Source organism: Adiantum capillus-veneris, chromosome 25, assembly GCF_014529385.1.
Source record: "Adiantum capillus-veneris isolate H3 chromosome 25, ASM1452938v2, whole genome shotgun sequence".
Lineage (NCBI taxonomy): Eukaryota > Viridiplantae > Streptophyta > Polypodiopsida > Polypodiales > Pteridaceae > Adiantum > Adiantum capillus-veneris.
This window is the reverse complement of record NC_140955.1, coordinates 26,550,694-26,575,311: the sequence shown is the minus strand read 5'-3', so window position 1 is coordinate 26,575,311 and position 24,618 is coordinate 26,550,694. Positions and strand designations below refer to the sequence as shown.

The following is a 24,618-nucleotide window of genomic DNA, read 5'->3' as shown; positions in this document are numbered from 1 at the left end:
TCAATGATTGTCCAAATTCCATCGTGCCTACTCTGAGTCTTAGGAAGGCCAAAGATGAAGTCCATTGCTATACTCTCCCAAGGTCGGTTCGGAATGGATAAAGGCTGTAAGAGTCTCGGTGCTTTATGTCTGTCAAAACTTGACCTTCTGACACACCAAACAAGTGGGTACAAACTCATCCACATCCCTTTTGATCTGAGACCAATAGAAATACTTTCAAGGTACTGTCGATATCTCTATGCCCAGCAAAACGTGGACTATGGCACTTTGTCAACACCTTTAACCGCAAATCCTTAGTGAAACACAAGATAGTCTTTCTCATGAGATAACCTTCCTTGATTGTATAATTTGCAACTGTCTTCCCACTCTGTATCGGGTCAAAGATACATGCAAAATTAGGATATGTAGCATACTGATTAAGTATATCTTCAAAGGTTTGATGATGTATATGCCGAGATGGCCAATACCCGTGGTTTTTGAGACAACGTGCCTGCCACCAATTTCTTCTTTCCCATCATGTGAACAACCGAAAAATGGAACTGCGACAAAATGTTCATCCATCTCATTTGCTTATCGGAAAGCTGCTTCTGAGACAAGAAATATTTCAAACTTTGATGATCTGTAAACAATGTAAAATCTACTCCAAGTAGGAAATGTCTCCACCGAGTTAGAGTGTCTATTATTGCTAACAGTTCTTTCATGTAGATTTGTGCAACCCTCTCTGGTCTAGAGAACATTCTACTCTCATTGGATATGACATGGCCCTTCTACATTAAGACCGCTCTGAGACTAGTACGACAAGCATCACAATAAACCTCAAAATGATTCTGCAAATCTGGTAAAATCAAAACAGGACCAATCGTCAACTTTTCCTTGAGTGTGGTAAATGCTACAATTTCTGGGGGTCCCCAAGCAAACGGAACCTCTTTTTGAGTCAGGGTATGCAATGGAGAAGCAATTTCTGCAAGCTTTCAAATGAATCGCCTATAGTAAGAGCATAAACCCTAAAAGCTTCGAACTTCGTGTACATTCTTTAATCTAGCCAATTCGGTATGGTTTTATCTTGGCCGGGTCCATCTGTACGCCTTCTGCTGAGACGATGTGTCCCAAAAAGTGTAAATCTGTCCTTATTAGCTGCATAGAGGAGCATTTACAGGCCTTTGGGTGGCAAGGACATGTGCACAAACCAAATATCTTGCGTTTAGGCAATGGGCCTCTTGGCTATCCAATGGGTGCGGATGTTGATATCAATCATTTGTTGTCTTTTATCTCTAGCAAGATGATAGATAAGTTTGTCTATTGGAAATCGCAGTCATGGCCTTTTCATGTATGACTCAAAGTAGATCAAGCAATCTTACTTCCTATGCTATCATATTTTATTTCTTTGCTGCCTTGGAATTTTAAAGCAGTTTTGAGAATTATTGAGCCCATCTCATTCATGCTTCGAAATTGAAATTACCTCTCAAGTTAGGGATGGTTTGGGTCTAGTGGGTGCACTTATCCACCCCTAAAAGAAAAGGCAGGGCTGCAATTTTGGATGTATGGGTACATATGATAGCAAGGCGTTGGAGCCTTCTTCAAGATATGTGTGTTGATTCCATGCAGCCATGGGTTTCTGTTGCTGAGTATTTCATATGCTAGACAGGTCTCCCACATGGCAAGACTTTAATAGAGGCACCATGGTGGCGTATTGTAAATGCAAATTAGCGAGTAGTCATCTTTGCTCACATGCTTGGTGCTTTCATTGCAATATGTATTGAAGTTTGCTCATTAGAAGGCACCCTGAGAGGTAGCAAATTCTCTACAAATTTGAGGTGCTTGCCACCACTAGAGTTAGTAGTTGGCATAGCAAAGAGCATCTTCGTGGACAATTTAACTGTATGGCAAGGCTTGGTTTTGTTCACTCTCTGATACCATGTTGCCACAATGCAGTCAGCTTCGTTGTTTTCCGTAGAATGCGGTATTGTATTGTATCCCTTGTGGATATCGAGGTATTTGGAGCGACTTCGTGGTTGCCTTTCTCCTTTTCATGTGCTCCCTGTCCTACTCCTTGATCTGCCTTTGCAAGGTTGGAAAGTCTTTTTATTTTGGGTTCTCTATTCCTAGGTGTTGGCCGTGTGTATGTGAGCTTGACAGGGTTGGGCTATTTGGGATAGCAAAGCAAAAAGCCCATTACCGCCAGTTCTGCAAATTATGTCTGTCACTCTCTTATTGGACAAAAGCCAGGCATACTCCACTTCCTTATAAAGGATAGGTGTTTCTTTGGCATGCTATGGTGGGAGGGCTTGCATTGGGAGAGAGTTTGACCCGTCGTCGTCTGTCCAATGACATGTGTTTCTTTTACACCACTTTCTGAGAAGACAATAAACATCGCTTCATTACTTGCCCTCTTGCCAAGAAAATATGGGCCTTCGTTTCATTCGTCTGGTTTCATGTTGCCGGTGAATCATTTTCTCCTCGTGAAATGGTTTTAGGAAAGCGCCCTTATGCATGCCATCCTAAGCATTTTGATATGCTTTGTTTTTGGCATATTTGGACCACACGGAATGCCTTTATATTTAATGGGGCAAGTGATGTTCAACAAAGGGAACAAGTTTCTTTGGCAAGCTATGGGTGGAGGGCTTGCATTGGGAGAGAGTTTGCACCGTCGCCGTTTGTTCAATGACATGTGTTTCTTTTGCACCACTTTCAGAGAAGACGATAGACATTGCTTCATTACTTGCCCTCTTGCCAAGAAAATGCGGGCCTTTGTTTCATTCGTCTGGTTTCATGTTGCTAGCGAATCATTTCCTCCTCGTGACTGGAATTTCGGCCATCCTCAGCATTTTCAGTTGCTTTTTGATATGCTTCGTAACTGGGGATTTTGGCAGCACGGAATGCCGTTTTTTTTGATGGTGCAAGTGATGTTCAACAACTTGTATTCAGGTTGAGAGGTATTTTGCTTTTGTTTCTTTGCTCACCATTGTTGGGGTCATTTCCGTGAGAAAATGCATGGGTCTTGAATGATGGCATATTGGCGGCGACATTCATTGCTTGATCGTCTAGCATGATTGCTTTGCCATCTTGGTTATTGGCTTTCCAGGTTCATGTCCAATGTTGGACTTCAGCCTTTTGAGAGAGAGAGAGAGAGAGAGAGAGAGAGAGAGAGAGAGAGAGAGATTGGTTTTATTATCCTCCTTGGAGGTCAAATATGCCCCATGGGACCAAAGTTACATGTGATGTAGTATGTATGTGGTTGATGAGTGATTCTCGATGCTCCAAAATTGTAGTGATGAGAGTCGCAATGGAGAGCCCACACTATGGCTGGGAGAGAGGAAATTGTACAGGTCTACGTCATGGCTGAAAATGTAATGGAAGCAAGTTCAGATGTGACCAAAAGCTGAGCACTCTAGTAGTGTGTGGTACTTAGACTCTCGAACTTGCAGTGAACATAATGTGCACACTTGATTTGACTCTTCTCCATTGCCCCAATGCCATGTCTCGCATCGAAGGGAGTGGGAGCTAAGCGCGAATGGCTACGATAGTGTGTATTGATGACAAGGGGATAGGCTTAAGTATGTAAGGGTGAGTATGGTTTCCTCGTCATGGAGGCCTCCCATGTCGTGCTAGAATAGTCGTGATCCTTTGATGGAGCCTCCATCGATGTCGTGGTCGCCCTCGTAGACGTGGACATCTAGCTCTCCCGAGCTCAATGGCTCTATCAACTAATATACCTCTGGTATAGGTGGGCTCTGAAGTTTGCTTTGAAGCTTGCTCATGTGATTGGCGAGTCCCTACTCTAAAGGAGAGAGAGAGAGAGAGAGAGAGAGAGAGAGAGAGAGAGAGAGAGAGAGAGAGATGAAATGTTAAATTAACGTCTTCAAAAGGCCAAATTAAACTGAGACCAGAAGGTTTCAACCATGTGTGACTCTAGTACTATGTCTAGGGAACATAAAAATAAAAATAAATGAGGGTACCTAGAGTGGGTAGGTATGTGAACCTACCCTACATCCTTATCATCGTCAGCATCACATAATACATCATTTCAAAACATATGCGGAGGGTACAATCACATGAGAGCTGATGAGGTGTACAATGGAGAAAGTACACAATGGTCATCATTCCATGAACTCTCTCATGGGTCTCTGTAGTATGGCCTCAATGTCCTCCATAGTCAACTCTCTAGGACGGCGTGCTCTGTGTCGCTCAACGATGCTTCGTAGCCTCTGATGCAGACCTCGTCTATAATGTAAAGATTCTTGCATCTTGGGCGTCGTGAGCGGCCAAGCTGGATGGCTCGATCAAGAAGAATGCCCCAAATGAGGGTGTGATTGGGTAACCTGTGGTGGACCATCCCGAGTAGTCTCTCTGTAAAAGAAGTGATGTGCCTCTGTATGGATTCTCTATGTCTAGTCCTATGCTCTTGAGGGTAGTCTCTCTGAGTCTATAGGTCTCCAGCAAAGTAGGCATCTCTGATCATAGTAGTCCACGATGCGTGATAAGGGGCCAAAGCCCTCTATGAATATGCAATGAAGATGTCCATGGATCTCATAGTATGCTATGCATTGACGGATATAATGTCACGTGCACATCTAACCCTATGTGCATGTGGACAAGCTAATTCCTACTTCTAGGGTTTAGGACAACCTAGGAAGTGTTTTGGCACCCTTGTGAGCCTGTACGCAGGATGTGCATACCCTCTGATTGCACATGAGCACAGCCAATGTCTGCTAGGTGCACACACTGGGGGAGTGTTTCCATATAGTTGCATTAGTACCCAGCATACGCATTTACTTCATGTGAAGCACCTCTTATAAGTGAGTTCAATAAACTTCCTATTTAGTGACATTTTAGCTAGCCAATTAAAAGTTGTGGGTTTTTTTTTGGCATTCCCCGACCAAGCTTTAATTCCATATATGTGACCCTAGGGGTCACTTCTTAAACATAAATCCAGTACCGCAGTACAAGCACCAGCATCCCAGATACCATGCATCAGCCCACAATACCAAATCAGCCTTGTAGCTCTAGATCTGCCCTAGCGTTAGCAGTTTCCAACATCAGACAATAGATCAGCTAGCATCTATGTAATTTGTGGATTCCGCCCAGATCAGCCAGCGTTTTCAGATTTCAGCCCATTCCCATTGTCAGCATCAACACCCTCGACATCAGCCATAGCCTTGTTGACAGTTTGCAAATCCCATCAATTCCTGTAGCGTTTTTGCATTTCAGCCCTTAGCCTCTCAAATCCAAGCATCTGTATCAAGATCCAATCAACATCTCAGCATCTAGGACCGTTGTATTAGCGTTTGTGCTATCGAAAGCAAATACCTCTCTAGAGATGGAGGGAGGGTGTGTGGAGGAGGGTTTTGGTCTATTGCACATCTCTCTCATTAAGTAAAAGAAACTCTCTCTTGAGTAAAAGGAAACTTGAGTACACATTGAGCACTCATCTTGAGCATTCACCATCAATCACTTCCGTTGCACATTACATTGGTATCAGAGCTCTTTGGCAGTGTTCGGTATCATCACTCAAGAAAAGAACCTAAAGAGTCTCTTTAAGATTCTCTATGAAACAATCTTCGTGTCCTTGTCCTAGACTTATTAGCCACTCCCACTCCGCCCTTAGTCCATCGTGCATCGGACGTGCTCTCATCGCTTTCTCTTAAGGGCCATTAGGCCATTAAAAACTATAGATTTTTTTTTTCCTTGTTTGAGCTTGCACGTAACCCAAGACCACTTGGGCGTCCCGATCTCTCTATCTGTGTTTTGAAGAGTGACAGGTAACCGAGAAAAGAAGGGCTTGTCCAGCCTCCCCTCGTTCCTCTTTACACTCATTGAGAGCGGACCTTGCGCATTGCGGTAGGCCAATCGACATGAGGTGGAAAAAAGCAACCTTCGTGTGAGCGCAAGACCGCCAAGGGGTGCATTTGCAGGAAGGAGTTGAGCTTGGGTAAGAGAAAAGCCTTCTTAGACGTAGATTGCAAGCAATACCAAGTACCAAGAACCCCAAGTACCCCAACTACCCAAGTACCCTTAGTACCCCAAGGATCTAAGTACCCCAAGAATCCAAGTACCCTTAGTACCAAGTACCCCAGTACTCAATGCATAGTCATCACCCGAAGCGGAATGGATACTTTGCCTGAAGGTGATGAGTTTGAATTTGGAGAAGAAGTCTTGCCACCGATTGCACCAAATTCTATGGAGGCTATAGTGAAGTCCATGATGGAGATGATGGTATGGCAAGAGGTTATGCGGGCCGAAGCCAAGGGAATGTGAAGCTCAATGTATAGCGGCTGAAGAAAAGAGGGAAACTATGGAGCTAGAGCATGAGGCAGTGTGAGACCAACGCATGGAAGACTTGGTCCTGCATGTGCTCTCCTCGAAGAGCAATCCATTCAAGGAGGCGGGCAAGCTCATAAACTAGGTAGAGACAACAACTTCAACAATCCAATCACTAAAAAGTTGACTTTCAATAAGTATGATGGTAAGATGGATGCTTTTGTAATTTATTCTTGGTTGCATTAATTTAACGTTTGTTTTGCTACTAACATGAAAAGAAGTAATACTAAAGTTTTTGACGGTTGCCATGTACTTGTTGGGTGATGCCATTAATTGATATACACAAGGCACAGCTGACCGAGCATCTTGAGCATGCCATAGATGGAAAACCACTATCTTACAGTTGGGTCGACTTCCAAGACAAGCTCAAGGCTCTTTTTATACCTTGAAGAATAACAAAAGAACCCACAAAACCTACACATCTTCTGTTAGTCTCATAATTGAGAAACCTAATATGCCGAAGTATTTAATGATTATCCAAATGAGTCTCTCATTAAGTGTTATGCTCATGTGAATGGTCAACGCGTTGTGATCTTGTTTGATTGTGATAGTATTTATGATGTGATTAGTGATTCTCTTGTGAAGAGGGCTTCCTTAGAACCTATTCCAGTAGATCCCATCGTGATTTTTGGATTTTCTCTGGGCATGTACTCTTCCATCACACATGAATGTCTTAATTTGCCAATTTGTGTGAGTCATACATGTTTTTGTCGCAAATTTGTTGTTGCTCCTCTCTCTGGTTCTGTATGATTTTCGGTATCAAGTGGTTCCGTGAGTTTGATCCACAAGTTAATTGGAAAGAAAACACTCTCACCATCACTCTTGAGGGTGCCTCTCTTGTGGTGATTCGTGCTGTGTAGAGCATCCCGTCTTTGTCATTAATATCTCTCTCTCTCATGTTTTTAAAGAAGAGAAAACACGCAGTCCAATAGTATCTCTCAAGACGTAGTCACAGTTCAAAAAAGAATCAGTCATTGCATGAAAAATAACCTCTCTTTGTCATTCATTCCCTACAACATGACAAGCAATTTTTGCATGAGAGAGATTTAGTATCGAGTAGACCTTGGAGTGACCGTCAAGCTTGATGGTTCTAGTCTTGTGAGCAATCTAGTGGTTTCATTGATTATATTTCTAGTAAAGCTAACCCAATTGCAGATACGTTCAGTCATGAAGGACAGATCTTGGCTCTCGAGTCGAGGTCCACAGAACCCATTTTGTTCGCATGAAAAGTCAGTATGTATTTTTCGAGTCTCTCATTCGTGACTGTCTTTTGTATTTTAGTCACTGTCTTTGCGTGTTGAAAAGCAAAATTTACACGATGCACATGATTCACTCACAAATGAGCACAGAAGTATGAAGATCTCTTTAGGAAAGGTAGAAAGTTTGCATTCAAGGAATACACAATGTTTCACCATTGTTTGTCATGTCAATAAGTTTTGCATGCTCATCAACATAAGCATTAGCACGATTGTCCATCATGCATTGGTGTCCCCCTTGTGGTTTTCTAGAGTGGTTTTAGGTAGAAAAGTCAAGTTTAGATCACATTTTTGGCATGCACACTTAGAAAGGTCTGGCACTCTATCACATTTTTCACCCGGGCATTCCATCCGTAGTCTTTTAGGAAGCATAATCTATTTCCAATCATGAAGAAGGTAAAAGATGTGTCTATGAATTTGCGGATGCCTAACTCAAGGTCAACACACACCATTTTTCGTATTTTTCGCTTGATGTTGTTTCAGGGAGATCCCCCAACGGAGATTCTTGAAGTGAACGAACCTAAGATTGTAGACGAAGTTGAAGACATGGAGCCGCAGCAGTTCTAATTCCATTGCTTTAGATGAGGCTCAAAGAAGCACGCATTGCAATCCTTTTTGAAGTTCAAGTATTGTGGAACCCACATAGCGGAGTGGGCCGATGAAGATTTCTTTACAATTTCCTTGGAGTTGTTTGGCGGACTACATGAAAGCCATGTAGCTCGGTACGGTACCTCACCTTGAAAATGAGGGATGTCACGTGCACATGTAATCCTGTGTGCAAGTGGACAAGCTAACTCCTACTTCTAGGGTTTAGGACAGCCTAGGAAGTGTTCTAGCACCCTTGTTAGCATGTACACATGACGTGCATGTCCAGGCACTTAGATTAGTTACATACCCTCTGATTGCATATGAGCATAGCCACTGTCTGTTACGTGTAGGCACTAGGGAGTGTTTCGATATAGTTGCATTAGTACCCAGCGAAGGTATTTACCTGCATGTGAACGCCTCTTATAATTGAGTGCATTAACTTACTAATAAGTGACATTTTAGTTGGCCAACCCAGCTTTAATTCCATCTATAATTGAGCCTAGGGGTCGCTTCTAAAGCATAACTCCAATACCCGCAGTACAGACACCAGCATCCCCAGTACCATGGCGTTTTTGCCCAGCATCCGCCCACAATACCAAATCAGCCCCGGCAATTCCAGATCCACCCTCGCGTTAGCAATTTCCAGTATCAAACAACATTAGCCAACGTTTCCGCAATTTATAGATTCCACCCAGATCAACCAGCGTTTTCAGATTTCAGCCGACTCCCATCGTCATCATCAACACCATCAGCATCAGCCATAGCCTCGTCAAGAGTTTGCAAATCCCATTAGTTCCACTAGCGTTTTTGCATTTCAGGCCTTAGCCTCTCAGATCCAAGCATCCATATCAAGATCCCATTAACATCTTAACATCTAGGACCATTGTATCAGCATTTGTGCAATCTAAAGGAAATACCTCTCTAGTGATAGAGAGGTATCTGGTGTTAGTTTTCTTCTTTCTCTATCATTCACAGAACCTTCACTCACAACATCATTTTGTCTTCTTTCTAGTCTATTGCACATCTCTCTCATGAAGTAAAAGGAACTCTCTCGTGCAGGAAAAGGAAACTTGAGTATGCACTGAGCACTCATCTTGAGCATTCACCATTGATCACTTACGCTGCACATTATTTATAATGCCTTTGTCTTTGCCTTTCTTGCAAGCCTCCGTATAATCTCTCCTCTGGGGTATACCTTTGTATTAGTGTAATGTGCAGCGGAAGTGACCGATGGTGTATGGCTCAGGATGAGTGATCAATGGGTGCTAAAGGTTCCTTTTATAGATGGAAGGGGGAGCTTTCCTTGACTTAATGAGAGACTGTGCAATGACCAAACACGAGTGGAATGCAAACTATGAATTGAGTGTGCGTGTGTGTGTGTGTGTGTGAGAGAGAGAGAGAGAGAGAGAGAGAGAGAGAGAGAGAGAGAGAGAGACCACATGGGTCCCAAATCCTCCTCCAAGGGGCCCATCTGGTGATATCGAACACTGCCAAAGAGCTCTGATACCAATGTATTGTGTAGCGGAAGTGACTGATGGTGTATGGCTCCGGATGAGTGATCAGTGGGTGCTCAAGGTTCCTTTTATTGATGGAAGGGAGAGCCTTCCTTGACTTAATGAGAGACTGTGCAATGACCAAACACGAGTGGAATGCAAATTGTTAGTGAGTGTGCGAGAGAAATGAAATGTTATATTAACGTCTTCAAAAGACCAAAGTGACCTATGAGACCAGGAAGTTACAATGCGGTGTATCTGATATCAAGTCAGATTAACAAAATAAATTAAACTAGACTAGGGATAACAAGATATAAGTACTGCGGAATCCTAAACTAAACGGATAGGTGTGAAAGGCGAGAGGCGTGAAACGTGTGGACTGAGCTATACAATGTGTAGACAATTTGGGAGGGAAGTAGAGATCTATGTGCATAGAGATCCATCTTCATTTGCACTCTGGACGGCGAAAAAGTATGGCTTGAATCCTTTGCTGTAGCTTCCTTCGAAATTGTGTAGCTCCTCTTCTCCATCGGGGTCGTCTAGATCTCCCTAGCTCCAATGCACGGTCTATGAGAATGCCAGTAGTGCGGATAGACCTCTCCACTGTTGGTTGCTCCTCTGTCTGTTCTTCTGGGTGTTCAGTATCTAGTGTAAAGAAATCTGTGATCTGTCTCTGGGGTTGTCTCTCTTCAGCTCTCCTTAGTAAAGTTTCTCTATGCCTGTGTAGCTCAAGTAGATATAGCCCAAGACATCTCTGAAGAGAGAGAGAGAGAGAGAGAGAGAGAGAGAGAGCGAGCGAGAGAGAGAGAGAGAGAGAGATACGACATCAGATGGGGTCCCAAACCCCTCTCCAAAAGCCCCCCTCTTTATTGCTAGAGAGGTATTTGCTTTAGATTGCACAAAGTCTCGTACAATGCTTCTAGATGCTTCTAGAAGACGATGATGGTGACCGTGACGTTGACGATGAGGGTGTTGTCGTCAAGTCCGGGATCTGCGATGCCGATGGCTGAAATTTGAAAACGCTAGGTTACGCTGATGGGATTTGCAACTGTGGCGGTACTGCAAGGCTGATCTGCAACTGCCAAGGCGTGCTAGTTCTTAAATGCAAAAACTCTGGCTGATCTGGGCTGAATTTGCAAACGTTGGTTTTTGTTACTGAATCCAAAAACACTAGGCTGATCTGGGTCGTGACGGGAAATCCAGCGAGGATCTGCAACGCGAGCTACGATTTCTCGCAAGGATAAGGACTGAAACTGAAAATGCTGGTGGCTGTGTCCTGAGAAAACGCTGATGGATGTCCTGAGAAAGCGTTGAGAGGCTGAATGCGGCACTTCTTGCTTTCTGCACCTGTGCTCCTCTGAGTCTTCTGCCTTCTACTGAGCGCTCGGGCCTTGCTTATATATCTTGCAAATGTTGGGTCGAGCAGCCTTTCCAACAACCCATGATTCTGCTAAACAATAATGTCAAAATGTTACTTATAAAATAAATGACTATAAGAGGTCACACAAGCGAGACTGGAACCATGTGGTGGAAAATGCTCATGCCAGGTACTGTATCATGATGCTAATGCTATGGGTTATGCAATCAGAGGGTATGCAACTACTCTAAGTGCCTGGACATGCATGGCCTATGCACAGGCTCACAAAGGCTCACAAAGGTTGCCAAAACACTTCCTAGGATTTCTAAACCCTAGAAGTAGGAACAGGTTGTCTACATACACATAGGGTTATATGTCAATCAATCTCAATCTCCAACTGGTGAGATGAGATGTGTAGCTGACAAATAACACATCTAATGCCATGAAATAGGTGGTGTCCATATACTTGGGATCAGCCTGGAGATCATGGATGCAAGTGGTCTCTCCATGGATCTCCATCCATCATATTTGCACCCTGATCTACTATGATGATACAGGCTAGGCCCATGCATTTTTTCCTCAAGACCAACGTACATGCCCAAGTCTACAAAAGGGTTTTTCCTCAAGACCAACGTACGTGCCCAAAGTTTGCCACACCTTTTTGCAGTACATGAATATGCCACTCATGAGTTTTGGAGATCTTTATGTCAACAAAATTTGTCCTCAATGAGCATACTTTGAAGCATGATTGTGTCTGGTGCCTCTGCTTGTTCTGGTAGCCCTGATCAAGCACCCTCCTGTGCTTGCCTTAACCAACCACCCCCGCTAAGCAGGCCCCTTGCTTACAAGCACAGCCCTTGCTTGAGGGAAGCATTTAAGGGAAGTATGGCTGAGCCCTGCCCGACCACGCATGCAAAGGTTTGAAGCTGCTCGTGATCCTCCGCATGTAATTAAGCGCAAGAAGACCTGCACTCTGAGAGAGAGAGAGAGAGAGAGAGAGAGAGAGAGAGCAAGCAAACATATTTTATGGTGGGTGAATGAGTAAAATCCTGCTATGTAGTATGTGTGTGAATTGTTTGTGAATGTTTTCACTTGATGAGAGGCTTGAATGCAGATGGGGTCAGAGATGAAAGGAAGTGATGATCATGGCAGAGAATACACACAGATGGTGAGCCTGAAGTTGGAGGAGTCGTCTCAAAGCAAAGGGAGGGGGCCTGTTTCAAAGCCAAGTGAGGACATTCCTGCTGTATCAGGTCTTGACGCTATGCGATTACCTAGGGATGTAGAGAGTCAACATTTGCAAAAGCAGGAGAATGGAGAGTCTAGCCCAAGAGATGAAATCAAAGAAGACGAGGGTCGTCATGGTACTGAGGTGGTTGATGGTTCACCACGCCTTCAAAAGAAGATGAGTTTCATCCAGCGAGTGGCAAGGGGTGTGCAGGGTGGTGATTACCATACTCTAGCTATCCCTGGTTCAAATGAAAAGCCGCTCTAACATTTGCACATGAGAGGAGTTTTACAGGGTTGAAAAAATCGGATCAACGTGGTCTAGAAGGTTTTCATTTTCCACTCGAAGAACCATCCATGGCCCCCTTTCTTGGAAATTTACAAGTAACCTTTACAAATGAGGGGACACTACAGCAACCCTATGACAGCTTCAATCTCTAAAGCACTAAGTGGAAATGCCAAAAAGAGTTTGTATCAAGAGGCCAAGTAAATATTGATCCTATCCTATCCTATCAACACATATTTTTTGAGATGGTTACTCAGTATAACCTCTTTGTGATGTTCATATACCTGCCATCCAATATATCAGACAACAGTCAATTTCCAGACACTTTTCATGAGCTTCATATTCTGGGCTAATGACCACATTGCAATGCACAGAATCTAAGAATTAAATCATATATTCACTTGGACATAGCAGAAAAAACCTTCCAGCAACTGTCCAAGGAAAATTCCAGCACATTGTTTTTTATAAAAGAAATGCACACCAATATTGCGAACGTACTTGGATTAATTTACCTAACATGCTTCTGTTATTCTAATTTTGTTGAGAAAATCAGATGGAAAAGACTCCAAGAAATTGAATGGAATGCACAAATTGAGGTAGAATACTAACCTGTTGATCAAGTGTAAATGTAAACTGTTCGGGCTACAACTCAATGATAAGTATACTAAACAATATGTGGTTTATGAACTGCATAAAGTGCTATAGATAGGGGCGGTCAAGAGTTGACATTGTCTCTCCAAAAATTTACAACAAATGAACACATTGAGCCTTGCCCCATAGTCAATTGTGCAATCTAGTTTAAAAATGGAGAGCAAGATAACAAACCTAAAGTCTTGAGTATCTGAATGTTGTTCCATCCCTTTGTAGGCTTCTTTGTCGATCTATCTTTTATTGTAACATAGAAGGATAGAGGTCAAGGTATGAAGAATAAAGATTAGATTCTAGGTAAATATAAATGCAAACAAAATAAGTAGCGTTGCTTGATTTGGAGAGAATGCCATCGATGTTTGACTCTTCTCTTTTTTTGGTCTTTCTGTGTCTCTCCTCCTCTATTCTCTCTTGCTCTCTCATTTTTTTCTCTTCCTATCTGTGTATCCATCTCATAGTACAACTTGGTGTTGATTGAGGCATCATGATGATCTTGTGTTGAGGGATTATGTCCTCATGCTTCAATTGATCATTGTCTTTACTCTTTTAGGAGTATTCATTTCTTTTATGGTTGAATTCATGTTGTTATTGCTTGAGTGTATTCGACTATGATTATGAGAGAGAAGATGGAGAAGAATGTCATAGGAATGAGAGAGAGAGAGTTTTAACTATTAACAGTATACATAACACATGAGATATTCTACAAAGACCATGGCCTACAGATACAGTACAAAGTCATGTATTACTTTCGACAGTTTATCCAAAGCAAATACATCATAGTAACAGGCCATTTAAAGGGTAGGAAGGTCTTGTTATAGTCCAATAGTTACAGGTACAACACTTCTTCTTCTGAATCAATAGCCAAGGAAAGGACACCCTTACCTGCATCCACAGTAAGAAAACAAACCATTCGTTAGCTTCCAAATAGCATTGCAGGTAATTGGGGTGACCTAGTTGTCATCCATGTCACCAAGGTATCAGAAAAAGAAAAATCATGCTGCTAGGGTTCAAAGTGATTAGTAATATTTATTTCCAGAAAAACTTTCCAGTTTTAGTTCAAGTTCATTTCTTTTCTTCCGAAGTTTTAAATGAAGTTTTTATAGCTCAGAATCTTGTTCACGCTATACCAATTGTTTCTTATGTTACAATGAAGTCAGGTTTTAGTATTTTTTAATCAGATTCAACAATCATTGGCATGGCTGTTCTCTTCTACCAGTATTTCCATCATCAAAAAAGTTCCAAAAAACCTAGTTTAGTGAGTTATAGAAATCTCTCAGTCACATCTTCTCTTCAAAAGCACCCACAGTAATGATTCGAGACCATAATCAACAAAAAGAAGCATTTTTTACCATCAGCCATTCAGTCTAGGCAGTAGTTTAATCTGCTAGCATTTCCAATCGAAAAAGCCAGTCAACTTTATCCAATATACCACTACTAGATAGTGATAAGAGTCGGGAAAAAAACCGTCGGCACAAAAACCAGTCAAGACCAGCAAGGGATAACTTACCTTTACATGTATCCATCATTGGCATGGATCTTCACAAATTCGAACATAATATGATAACCTAGATCAACAAGGCTAGCTAACCCTTGCATAAATCAGTCATCGGCAAGGGTCCTCACAGAATCAAACATGATCCGAGACCATAATCAACAAAAAGAAGAGACATGAATACAGATATACGGCTAAATTATCCAAATAGATCAGATAAAAAGCAAAAACCATACCGTATATAGGGCCGCATGCAGTTCATATACTCCAGATAATGCAAATTCCAGTATCCAAGATAAACCTTAAAACAATCTATGAGTTTAACACAGTCTATTGCAGTAAAACTAGCAATAAGAATGATCAACAACAAAGAACATCCCATTAGTTGTAGAACTACTAATCCCATATAAGTTTCCGATCCAAATCGGCCCATCATCTGATCAGAAAAACCTCCATGATTAGGGTCAGTAGTTGGCATCCCCAACTTGGTATTTAATAGTGGAAGGCCAGCTTGTGCTATATAAAGAATACACAGATTACAGCTACGTAAACCTATACAAGGCCGAAATAGAGCCCGTATATACTAGATATCCCAATACTCAACACACAAATCTATCCATTATTATTCTGTGAGTTAGCATAGTTTCCTGTCGTTAATCCCAGCAAAGAGGAAATATCAACAGTAAGGGATAAGCCAGCATCCGTGCTTCAAAGTCAAACCATATTCTGAGTTATTGCTACAAAGTACTTATTAGTGTGTAGTATACTTCGGCCCATCATCCGATCCAGTCAGAAACCATGATTAGGGTCAGTAGTAGGCATTCCTAATCTGGCATTTATTTTGAAAGGCCATTCGATGCTTTAATACAACTTATACATAAAGTTCAGCCAAAGTACACTGTCATGCAACCGAAAACCAGTCCATATAGCCCAGATACACCACTTACCCGTATCCAAGATTTATCCATGATTATCCTGTGAGTTTAGCAAACTTTCCTTATTGGTAAAACCAGTAACCAATGAAAGAACAACAGTAATGGATAAGCCAGCATCCGGGCCTCATGTCAAACCCATAGTATGTGTTACTTCAGATGACTATAATTAACGTTTGAAATAGCTTTTAGGAGGACAGAATCTTCTCCAAGATCTTAACTTAAATCCATTGTTTGAATAGAAAATTAGCACGGCTACCATAGTGTTAAAGTTTGTTGAAGCATTCCTTTAATCAGCAAAATTACCTATGTAGATTGCACTGCAGTTTTCTTGTTGGGGGCCATCTCTTTGAAGACAACCAAGTAACAGCACGTACAGAAAGATATATGTAGAGTATGCACAGAAGGAATACAACCCACACACCCTACTGAATGAAAACTAAGTGAGCATAGAGCTCACCTTATATACCAATGCCAACTCCATGTATCCCATTCAAAGATCGCTGTGGAGCCCCCATAGGGAAGGAAAGGTCACGGCAGCTAGGCGGTCTTGAATATCCCACCGCATCGGCTCAGTATTGTGCGGCGTTATCTGCTTCATGCACTCCCAAAAAAGGCAGCGCATGGGGGGGATGTAACCACCTTGGTAGCTCTTCGTCAGATCCCTTCAATAGACCTCACCGAACAGAGCATTGCTAAATAAGTCAAAAAATCGTTTTATTCTCTTATGAAAGCGTTTTTAGAATCCACCCAATTTTAGGGAAATCGAAGTGGCAGCTTATCAATATACCCATGTGGTGGGGTATGAATCAGTTCAGGGGTTGATCTAGTGCTAGTCCAAGCCAGAGGTAGGATGTGGTACAGTAAATCCTGCTATAGTAAGTAGAGAGAGAGAGAGAGAGAGAGAGAGAGAGAGAGAGAGAGAGAGAGAGAGAGAGAGAGAGAGAGATTACTATGAGAGCTTTCTATGTTTGTGCTTATGTGTATCTAGTCCCTTCTTTGTACAATTCTCCATCATGTGCAATAGCAATGCCTTGAGCCTCACTTTCATGTGATCAATGCATTTATTGGGATTCCACCAATGTACGTGGTAAGTGTTGGGTATGTGGCCTTTGGTTTATGCACCAACATATGGTGTGTATCTTCTTTAGTCCAACCTTTATCTGTTTTGACACTTGTCATGTGAGGTGTACTAGCAACAAAATAAGTTGTGCAAAGCTCCAAACAATTTTCTTAGGTTGATGGGTCGACTCCCCTTTGTAGGAGCTGATTTGAGGTGCCTCTTGAGCCAGCGACATTGGTACTGCACACTTTACATCACCTTGCTACTTCTACTTAAGTAACCTAGCATATAGACACTTCTAGTGTGAGTTTATGATAAAAAGTTTAGTTTATTTTCATCTGGATACATACATTTTTTGTAATGTGCCATTGATTCTTGTTGTAGATCATAATAAATGCTTTGGTAATTAGGCCTCCATAGAATTAACAATTGGTATCAAAGTAATATAGGATTAGAGCTTTTCTAATCCATTAGGGTTTATTAATTTAAAAATCCTTTTGATCAATCGAATAAACTCTATGCTCGATTATGTTCTTAGGTTTTATTTCTATTGAGCCCCTAATCTTCATGGACATCTAATTTCTTGATTAATTAAGAACTAGGCCTAGCTAGTGAGTGCATTTGCATAATTTGTATTTGCCAATAAAAATCTCTTAATTAACCTCTTCATTAATCTTCAATTGATCACATCCACATCATTTTGAAGTTATTAAATGATGGCCCAATTAATTTGAACTTTGTAAACTCTCTTTCTAGTTGCTTCCAAACGAGCTTGGTTGGCCGTGGTATACAAAACAATTTCTTGCAAATCTTTGAAAAGGTATAAAGGGACTTTATGTTCACTTAGACATAGCAAAAAAAACCCTTTTGGTGACTGTCTAAGGAAAATTCCACCACATTGTTTTTTATAAAAGAAATGCACACCAAGATTGTGATCGTACTTGGATTAATTTACCTAACATGCTTCTGTTATTCTAACTTTGTTGAAAAAATTAGGTGGAAAAGACTCCAAGAAATTAAATGGAATGCACAAATTGAGGTAGAATAACCTGTTGATCAAGTGTAAATGTGAATTGTTCAAGTTGCTACAAAATGATAAACATACTAAACAATGTGGTTTCTGAACTGCATAAAAAGTGCTGTACAGAAGGTTGGTCAAGAGTTGACATTGTGTCTCCAACAAATTACAAGAACAAGTGTGCAATCAATTAAAAAAATAAGAGCAAGATAACAAACCTAAAGTCTTGAGAATGTGAACGTTGTTTCATCCCTTTGTAGGCTTCTTTGTCGATCTATCTTTTATTGTAACAGAGAAGGTAAGAGGTCAATGTACGAAGAATAAAGATTAGATTCTAGGTAAATATAAATGCAAACAAAGTAAGTAGCATTGTTTGATTTGGAGGGAATGCAATGTTCGACTCTCTTCTTTTTCTGGTCTTTCTATGTCTCTTTTCCTCCTGTTATTCTCTCTTGCTCTCTCATTTTTTTCTCTTCCTATCTGTGTATCCATCTCATAGTATAAATTGATGTCGATCGAGACATCATGATGATCTTGTCTTGAGGGACGATGTCCTCAAGCTTCAATTGATCATTGTCTTTACTCTTTTAGGAGTATTCTATTTCTTAGGAGAGGAAGTAAACAAGAGATCAAACATGAAGGGGAGGAGCATTAGTAGTTACATTTGATAACATAAAGTTATGTTTTAAATGTGGCAGAGAAGGGCATTTGGCCAAGGACGATTACTACCCCTTCTCTTCTAAATGCTTCAAGAAGAAAAAGCGTAGTACCAGTAGCAACACAGAGTCCATGCATTAGTTCATGTGGCAGAAGAAAACCAAGACGAAGAAGAAGTTGGTAGCAAAAATTATGTTTCTTCCGGCTATTAGAGTGATGACACTCTCTTAATTTTCCTTTTGTCTTTACCTCTTGCAGTGGATTCATGTGGGAGATAACTTGAATTTATCTTGTTCTTGGTCTTGTATACATTGTTCAAAGAGAGATGTCTTTAGTTTGTCTCTTGGATTAGAGATGTGTCTCCTAGATTGGAGATGCTCTTGGATTGGGGATGTTACTTTATTTTTCTATTGAGCTAAAGTGTGTTGTAATTATATCACTTGTCATTGCCCAAACCCAAGGGAAGGATTTTTAGGTTATGTGGACTTTGGCATGTGGTTGTTGCTTCTTCATGTGTATCCTAGTATGCCTAGCATGACGAAGAACTGTTAATGTACGAAACGAGTCTTAAATGCGGTCTTAGAAACATTGTGTTCCCTAATCTTGACTTGATCATACCTTGATATCACGTCGATTTTAGAATAATATTTTTCCGCATGGATTTGGTCAAACAACTCATCCATATGAGGCATAGGGCATTTATTTGTAACTTCACTCTAGTAAAGATCCCTATCATCCATCTACATTTGCATGGACCCATTTTTATTCTTTACTAGAAGAATGGATCATGCCCAGATGACTTGTTACATCCATCAGAATCCTCACCCTCATTATGTTTTTAAGGCTTTGTTTGATCTCTCATCTCAATTGTATTTTCTTTTGCACTTTGGGCTCACTATTGAATGAATTTGATGAAATTATTCCCATTGTGCTGATTGAATTTTCCCCTTTGGATACTTAGGAGAGTCCTATGGGAAATGTCCACCTGTCCTAGCACAGTCATTACAATACACAACTGGTGGCACTAAGTTCTTATTTAGATGAGGACATTAATTCTTCCAATGATGCTCCACATTTATGGCATCCTCTTGTCTTTTGTTTCGGCCGTTATTGTTTGATCCAATCCCATTATCAGGCTAGGTTTTTGACTCATATTAGGTAGATACATTACATAGGTTGCCAACGTGGTGTCAATGGCACATACAACACATTTTTGTCGTGCTTTACCCTATAATAGCATTTATGGGTTTCATGGTTTGTCCATTTTCCCTCAACAACACACCACTTTGGTTGCTTAGGTAGCCCCATTGGTTTCCCTATAGGTGATCCTTCTCCAACTCCTCTCAATGGCATTTGTCTCTTGAGCAAGACCATGCTTTATTTTCTTCTTTTGGAGCATACCTATTTAACTTTTTGAAAAAATTGCTTGAAAGTATAGGGTATTTTGATCAAAATACCAAACTTCCTGTATTTTTTTCCACCTATAAGTTACACAAACATAAGTTTAGATGGATATTTGATGCCTCGAATAGTATTTTTTCTAATATTACCAAAGAGATTACCCTTTGCCTTGACCTTATTCTTTCTGAATTTGAAATTATCTGTGCCTCTAAACATAAAATCTGCTCCAACTTTATTCAAATTCACTACAACCCTTTTTGGTTAGTTAAAAATGCCACTGAGGTTACTCTTAACCTACCGAAACAAATCTTTCATCTCTTCACAGTTGATATTACTCAATGCTATGAGAATATACCTTTGGAAGGGGAAGTAGGAATGAAAGATGTTATACCTCTGATGATTAAGCTGGCCTTCAAGAATGCTAGAGTCAATGGTTACTTTTACATATCACTCTCCAGCTAAACCTAGATGGATTAAAAAGACACAATCTTCTCATCCCCTTCACTTTGATGATGTAAAACTATTCAATAACATATCTTGGGTACTTGATAATTGTACTATTCTCTTCGGAGGACATACTTTAATAAAAGCCAAGGAATTCCTATGGGATTTTCTTGCTCATCTGTAATCTGCAATCTATACTTAGCCTTCTTTGAATACAAATGGTTTCTCAAAACCATGAGTGAAAAAAGTAAGTATCATATACTTCCACTTTTTGATCATACTTATAGATATATGGATGGCTTATTAAGCCTCAACAAAAGATTATTCTCGGATGAGATTAATCTTGTTTATCCCAACTGCTTAAAGAATGAACCAACCTTTAAACATGGGTTTAATTCACCATATGTCTTTTTTGCCACTACTGTCCAATTCCTTAACTTTTCTATTAAACTACACAACCCTTGTGTAGGAGACAATGACCAGAAGTTCTCTTGGAAAAGAGACCTATTAGATATTCCACCTATTGAGTTCTTAAAAAAGAATAGTAATCGTCCACTAAAGCTGCTCCTGTACCTTAGTTTACTCCTATTCCAACTGCTTCTTTGCTTGGGAAGATATTAAAATTCTTATATATAAAATTTTCCTTAATCATTTCAAAAGAAAGGACATAATTAACAAAATCACAAAATCCCTTTCTCATAACGATTAGCCTAGCTTAGATTTCAACCACCTGAACCTCATTTCTCTGATTAGGTAGTAGGCCCATTCACTATGGGCATACTATCAACCCATTGTGTATGGTGCCTGGGACAGGGTGGATACACACACACACACATACACACACACCTATACAGTAGTTTGATTATATATATAGGACAAAAAAACATATATTTTTTTCATACACAGATCCTTTGTGTAAACATTTTTCAAATTGAAAACAAAATTAGTCGGTGTGGTTTAAAAAAAATAAATGGGGGGTAACCCTCCTCCTTCTGAACACCACATGAGAACCCACCTCTTAGAAGATGTTTTAAAGGTAGTGGCTTTCATTACCTTAAACCTCACGCCCGCTAGCTCTCTCTGTCTCACTTATCATGAGCGTCTTCACCTTGAACATGATAGGAGGCGTATGTTTTCCTCTGAGTGTGTATTTCAAGGAGAGGTGTGAGGGCTTTTTTGATACTAAGCAGCTGTGGAGGTTGTTGAGCTACCATCTCAGGTTGGTACTCACCTTGATAATAATACCTTGATGACATACATTAATGGTTTTTCTTGCTAAATCGTGTAGTCACTGATTGGTGGTACTTGGTTTTTTCTTTGGTATTTTTTTGTGACTACATAACTATGCAATTGAAGATGGCTTGTACTACATAATTGTTTGATGATCATATTGATTGCTGTTGGGGTTTTTGGCTATTTTAGGGTAATTATTTTCTTGTAACAAAGACCTTTTTTTAGCTTGTACATCGCCTGCAAATCATTTTTGATAAAGGTATTTTGGTAACCCATGCACAAACAATGTAGTAGTGCTTGATGTGGCGATATTCAGACATAAAAATGGGGGGATCTTATACTTGATACTATCGTTTGTCTGGCCTAGTATCAGGGCTGTTTTACTTTGTATCAGACGCATGGAAATATCTGCATACAACTGCGTAGTGTAAAGGGGTTTAGTTTCTTGTGAACAAAAGGTTTTTTTAGCTTGTACAATGCCTGTAATTCATTTTGGATGAGGATGTTTTGGTAACCAATGCACAACTAGTATAGTGGTGCTTAATGCGGCAATACTCGAACAAAGGAAAATGGGGGATCTTATACTTTTTTTTTTTCCGAGAAAAAGATCCTTCTATTAGTTAATGAAAGCTGCCCATAGGGCTACATCCACCTCTGCAAGAGAGGGCTACAACAAACATGATGGGGAGACTCTCCCAATGAAAAAACAGCATATATACAATGGGGCTAAATCAAGAGATGGGAGGAGGGAAAAGCCACACAGGTGGACAATAGTGCCATCTGAGCACCCCCTTGACCATGGAGTAAAACGGCCCAGGGCGCCAGAGACGAAGGAAAGCCTCGCGGCGCTCCCGCATGCGGTCGGAGCTGCCCTGTAGTCCCTCAAGCTGTCCTCTGAGAGTGTGGATCAGCTCTAGCCAAAAGTCACGAACAGTCTCCGCTGGTGGTACAAGGCGAGCCTCAAAGATGCGGAAACAACGGGCCCGCCAGATGAACCAGAGAGCTAGGCCGCTGATGAGCTCCCAACACTCCGCTCTCTCACTGCTCCACTCCTGTGGAGTAAGGTCTGTAGCAGGCTGGAGTGTAGGTCGACCCCCCTGTATCACTATCATCCTGCTGGTGGAAGATAGCTCAAACTGAAGTGCCGGGCCCGTGAGGGTGGACCAAGCCGCCGCCCCCCAAGTGTACTGTCGAGCCGTGGAGAGGGCAGGCATCAGCCAAAGAACTCGTAGCCACACCTGCTGGGCCGAGGGGCAGTCCCAAAGACAGTGTCGCTGACTCTCCACCAACTGGTCACAGGCTGTACATGCGACCGAGAGACCACTATGTACAAGCCAGCTCCCTACTGCTGTGGCTCTGTGTGCAACCAACCACTGGAACCTGGAGAAAGAAGTGGCTAAGCTGAGCTAGGCCTGAGGCCACTCTGTCTGCAGGTGGAGCCTGGCTGTCCATGCCCTCTGTCCATAGAGCCTCGACCCTCTCTCTGAGTGCTGAGTCCAACAAGACCCGCTCTGGGATGCGAAGCATCGTGCTCCCACTCCTCTGCCTGTCTGCCACTGTGAGGATCACTGGTGCATGGTCCGAGAAGGATGTCCCTGCCAGGATGCCCACTGATCCCCCCAAGTCATTGAAGTGGTCACTAGTGTAGAAGCGATCTATGAGTGATAGATTCACTCCTCCCACTCTGTGGTCCGATCTAGAGAAGGCAAGACTCTCTGGAGGCCTCACAAAGCCCGAATGCTGCCATGTATCCGAGACCCTCAACGTCATACAAAACCTCTCCCAAGCTGCTAACTCGACTCCATGCAAAGTAGCATGGCTGCCTCCGATCCTGTCAGAAGGGTCCTCCAACATGTTGAAGTCCCCTCCTACACACCACTGGTCAACCTGTGGCAAAGACTCAACAATCTGTGACCAAAACTCTGCACGAGCACTCGCCACATTGGGCGCATAGATGTTCAGGAAACCCACAAGGCTACCCTGAACCTGCATAGTAATCCACTGAGCCCTGCCTGGTACAATAATCCCTCTACCCACAATGGCCTGCTGTAATGAGTCTGCAATAGTCATACATACCCCACCCTGGATGCCTCCAGGTCCAAAAGCAGCTGACCAAAAGGTATCATAGCGTCCACGCAAGATCTGACCACATCGCCGAATGCGGCTCTCAGACAAATGGTGCTCCTGAAGCATAAGGAGATCAATCTCTCCTCCCACAAGGCAACGTTGAAGCTCCTGACGCAATCGGCCCCGCTGTCGCTGAAACTGGGGCCCACCTAGTCCCTGCACGTTCCACGAGACGATCCTCATGGGGAGCGAGAGAGAACAGATGCTGCCGCAGCAGCAAGACGAGCTATCTTCGAAGCAGGCTTGGATGGGGAGTAATCCGCATCCGAGCGTCCTCTAGATAGGCGAGACTGCAGTGAGTGCCTGGTCCAAGCCCAAGTAGAGCGAGCCGTGCGTAAAGCAACCTCCTCTGTCCAGGAGTCCTCATGAATGAATACATAGCAAGGTAAACACTGCGTATCAGCAAAAAAGTACACCACAATGTGTCTACATCCTGCAGAATCTGGGGGTGTCATCGCAAACTTGGCCAGTGGCCACAAAGTCTGCAGCAAATCTGTAATGCCAAGTTCTCCCATGTGGTGAGAGAACTCGAGAACCTGTGTATGCAACCATCCCACCACTGAGTCGAGGGACCACTCTGTCTCAGTCCTGCCACATAGGGGGAAGGAGAAACCAACTGCTGAGTCCAAGGCCTCTGTCCCCCTAGCGGCGAGGAACAAAGCGTGGACTCTGAAGCAGGCTGCCTCGTGGTCTGCTGCGGAATCGCCAAGAAAACGAGTAAACCCGTAATCGAAGAAATCCCAGCGGCGTCGGAGGTCAAAACTCGTCAAACCACGAGGGATAGCTGCAAGAGGAGAAGTCTGAATCTGTAGTGGGGGCCGCATGAAGGGCCGACCCTCTCTCGCTAGGCGACTCGTGGCGAAGGCGCTGCCAAGAGATCTCCTGGCCGCCGGCAAGGGTCCAGTCTCTTGAGCCGACTGTGGTACTGAAGCAGGAGGATGGGGAGAAGGGGCTGGGGGGGCGGGGGAGAGGAGAAGCGGGGTGGGGCGGCAGAGACATGGGGGGGGGGCGAGGTGGGGAGTGAGCGGTAGCAGAGGGCGGGGGAGGGCATGAGGAGGAGGAGGGGAGATCGAAAGGC

The 24,618-nt window shown here is 42.3% G+C and overlaps 1 protein-coding gene and 1 long non-coding RNA gene across 6 annotated transcripts in view; one reads left to right on the top strand and one right to left on the bottom strand.

Moving 5' to 3' along the window:
- Positions 1–12,849, top strand: part of LOC147424605 (MLO-like protein 10) — a 65,599-nt gene extending 52,750 nt beyond the window's left edge. For 2 of the 5 annotated variants that reach the window (XM_086500339.1, XM_086500338.1), the window contains exon 15: positions 12,127–12,849. In XM_086500339.1, the coding sequence (XP_086356465.1) occupies positions 12,127–12,507 (381 nt within the window). In that variant the 3' untranslated portion in view covers positions 12,508–12,849. Of the gene's footprint in view, positions 1–6,605; positions 7,451–7,473; positions 7,552–8,057; positions 8,297–12,126 lie in introns of those variants that run through there. The other 3 variants (XR_015186438.1, XR_015186439.1, XM_086500340.1) reach the window with 3 other exon arrangements.
- LOC147424606 (uncharacterized) lies at positions 9,834–12,120 on the bottom strand. Its single transcript, XR_015186440.1, has 2 exons — positions 11,670–12,120; positions 9,834–11,102 (listed from the first exon to the last, which is right to left on the bottom strand). It is a non-coding gene; the product is annotated as an uncharacterized LOC147424606 (long non-coding RNA).
- Positions 12,850–24,618: the final 11,769 nt, after the last annotated feature.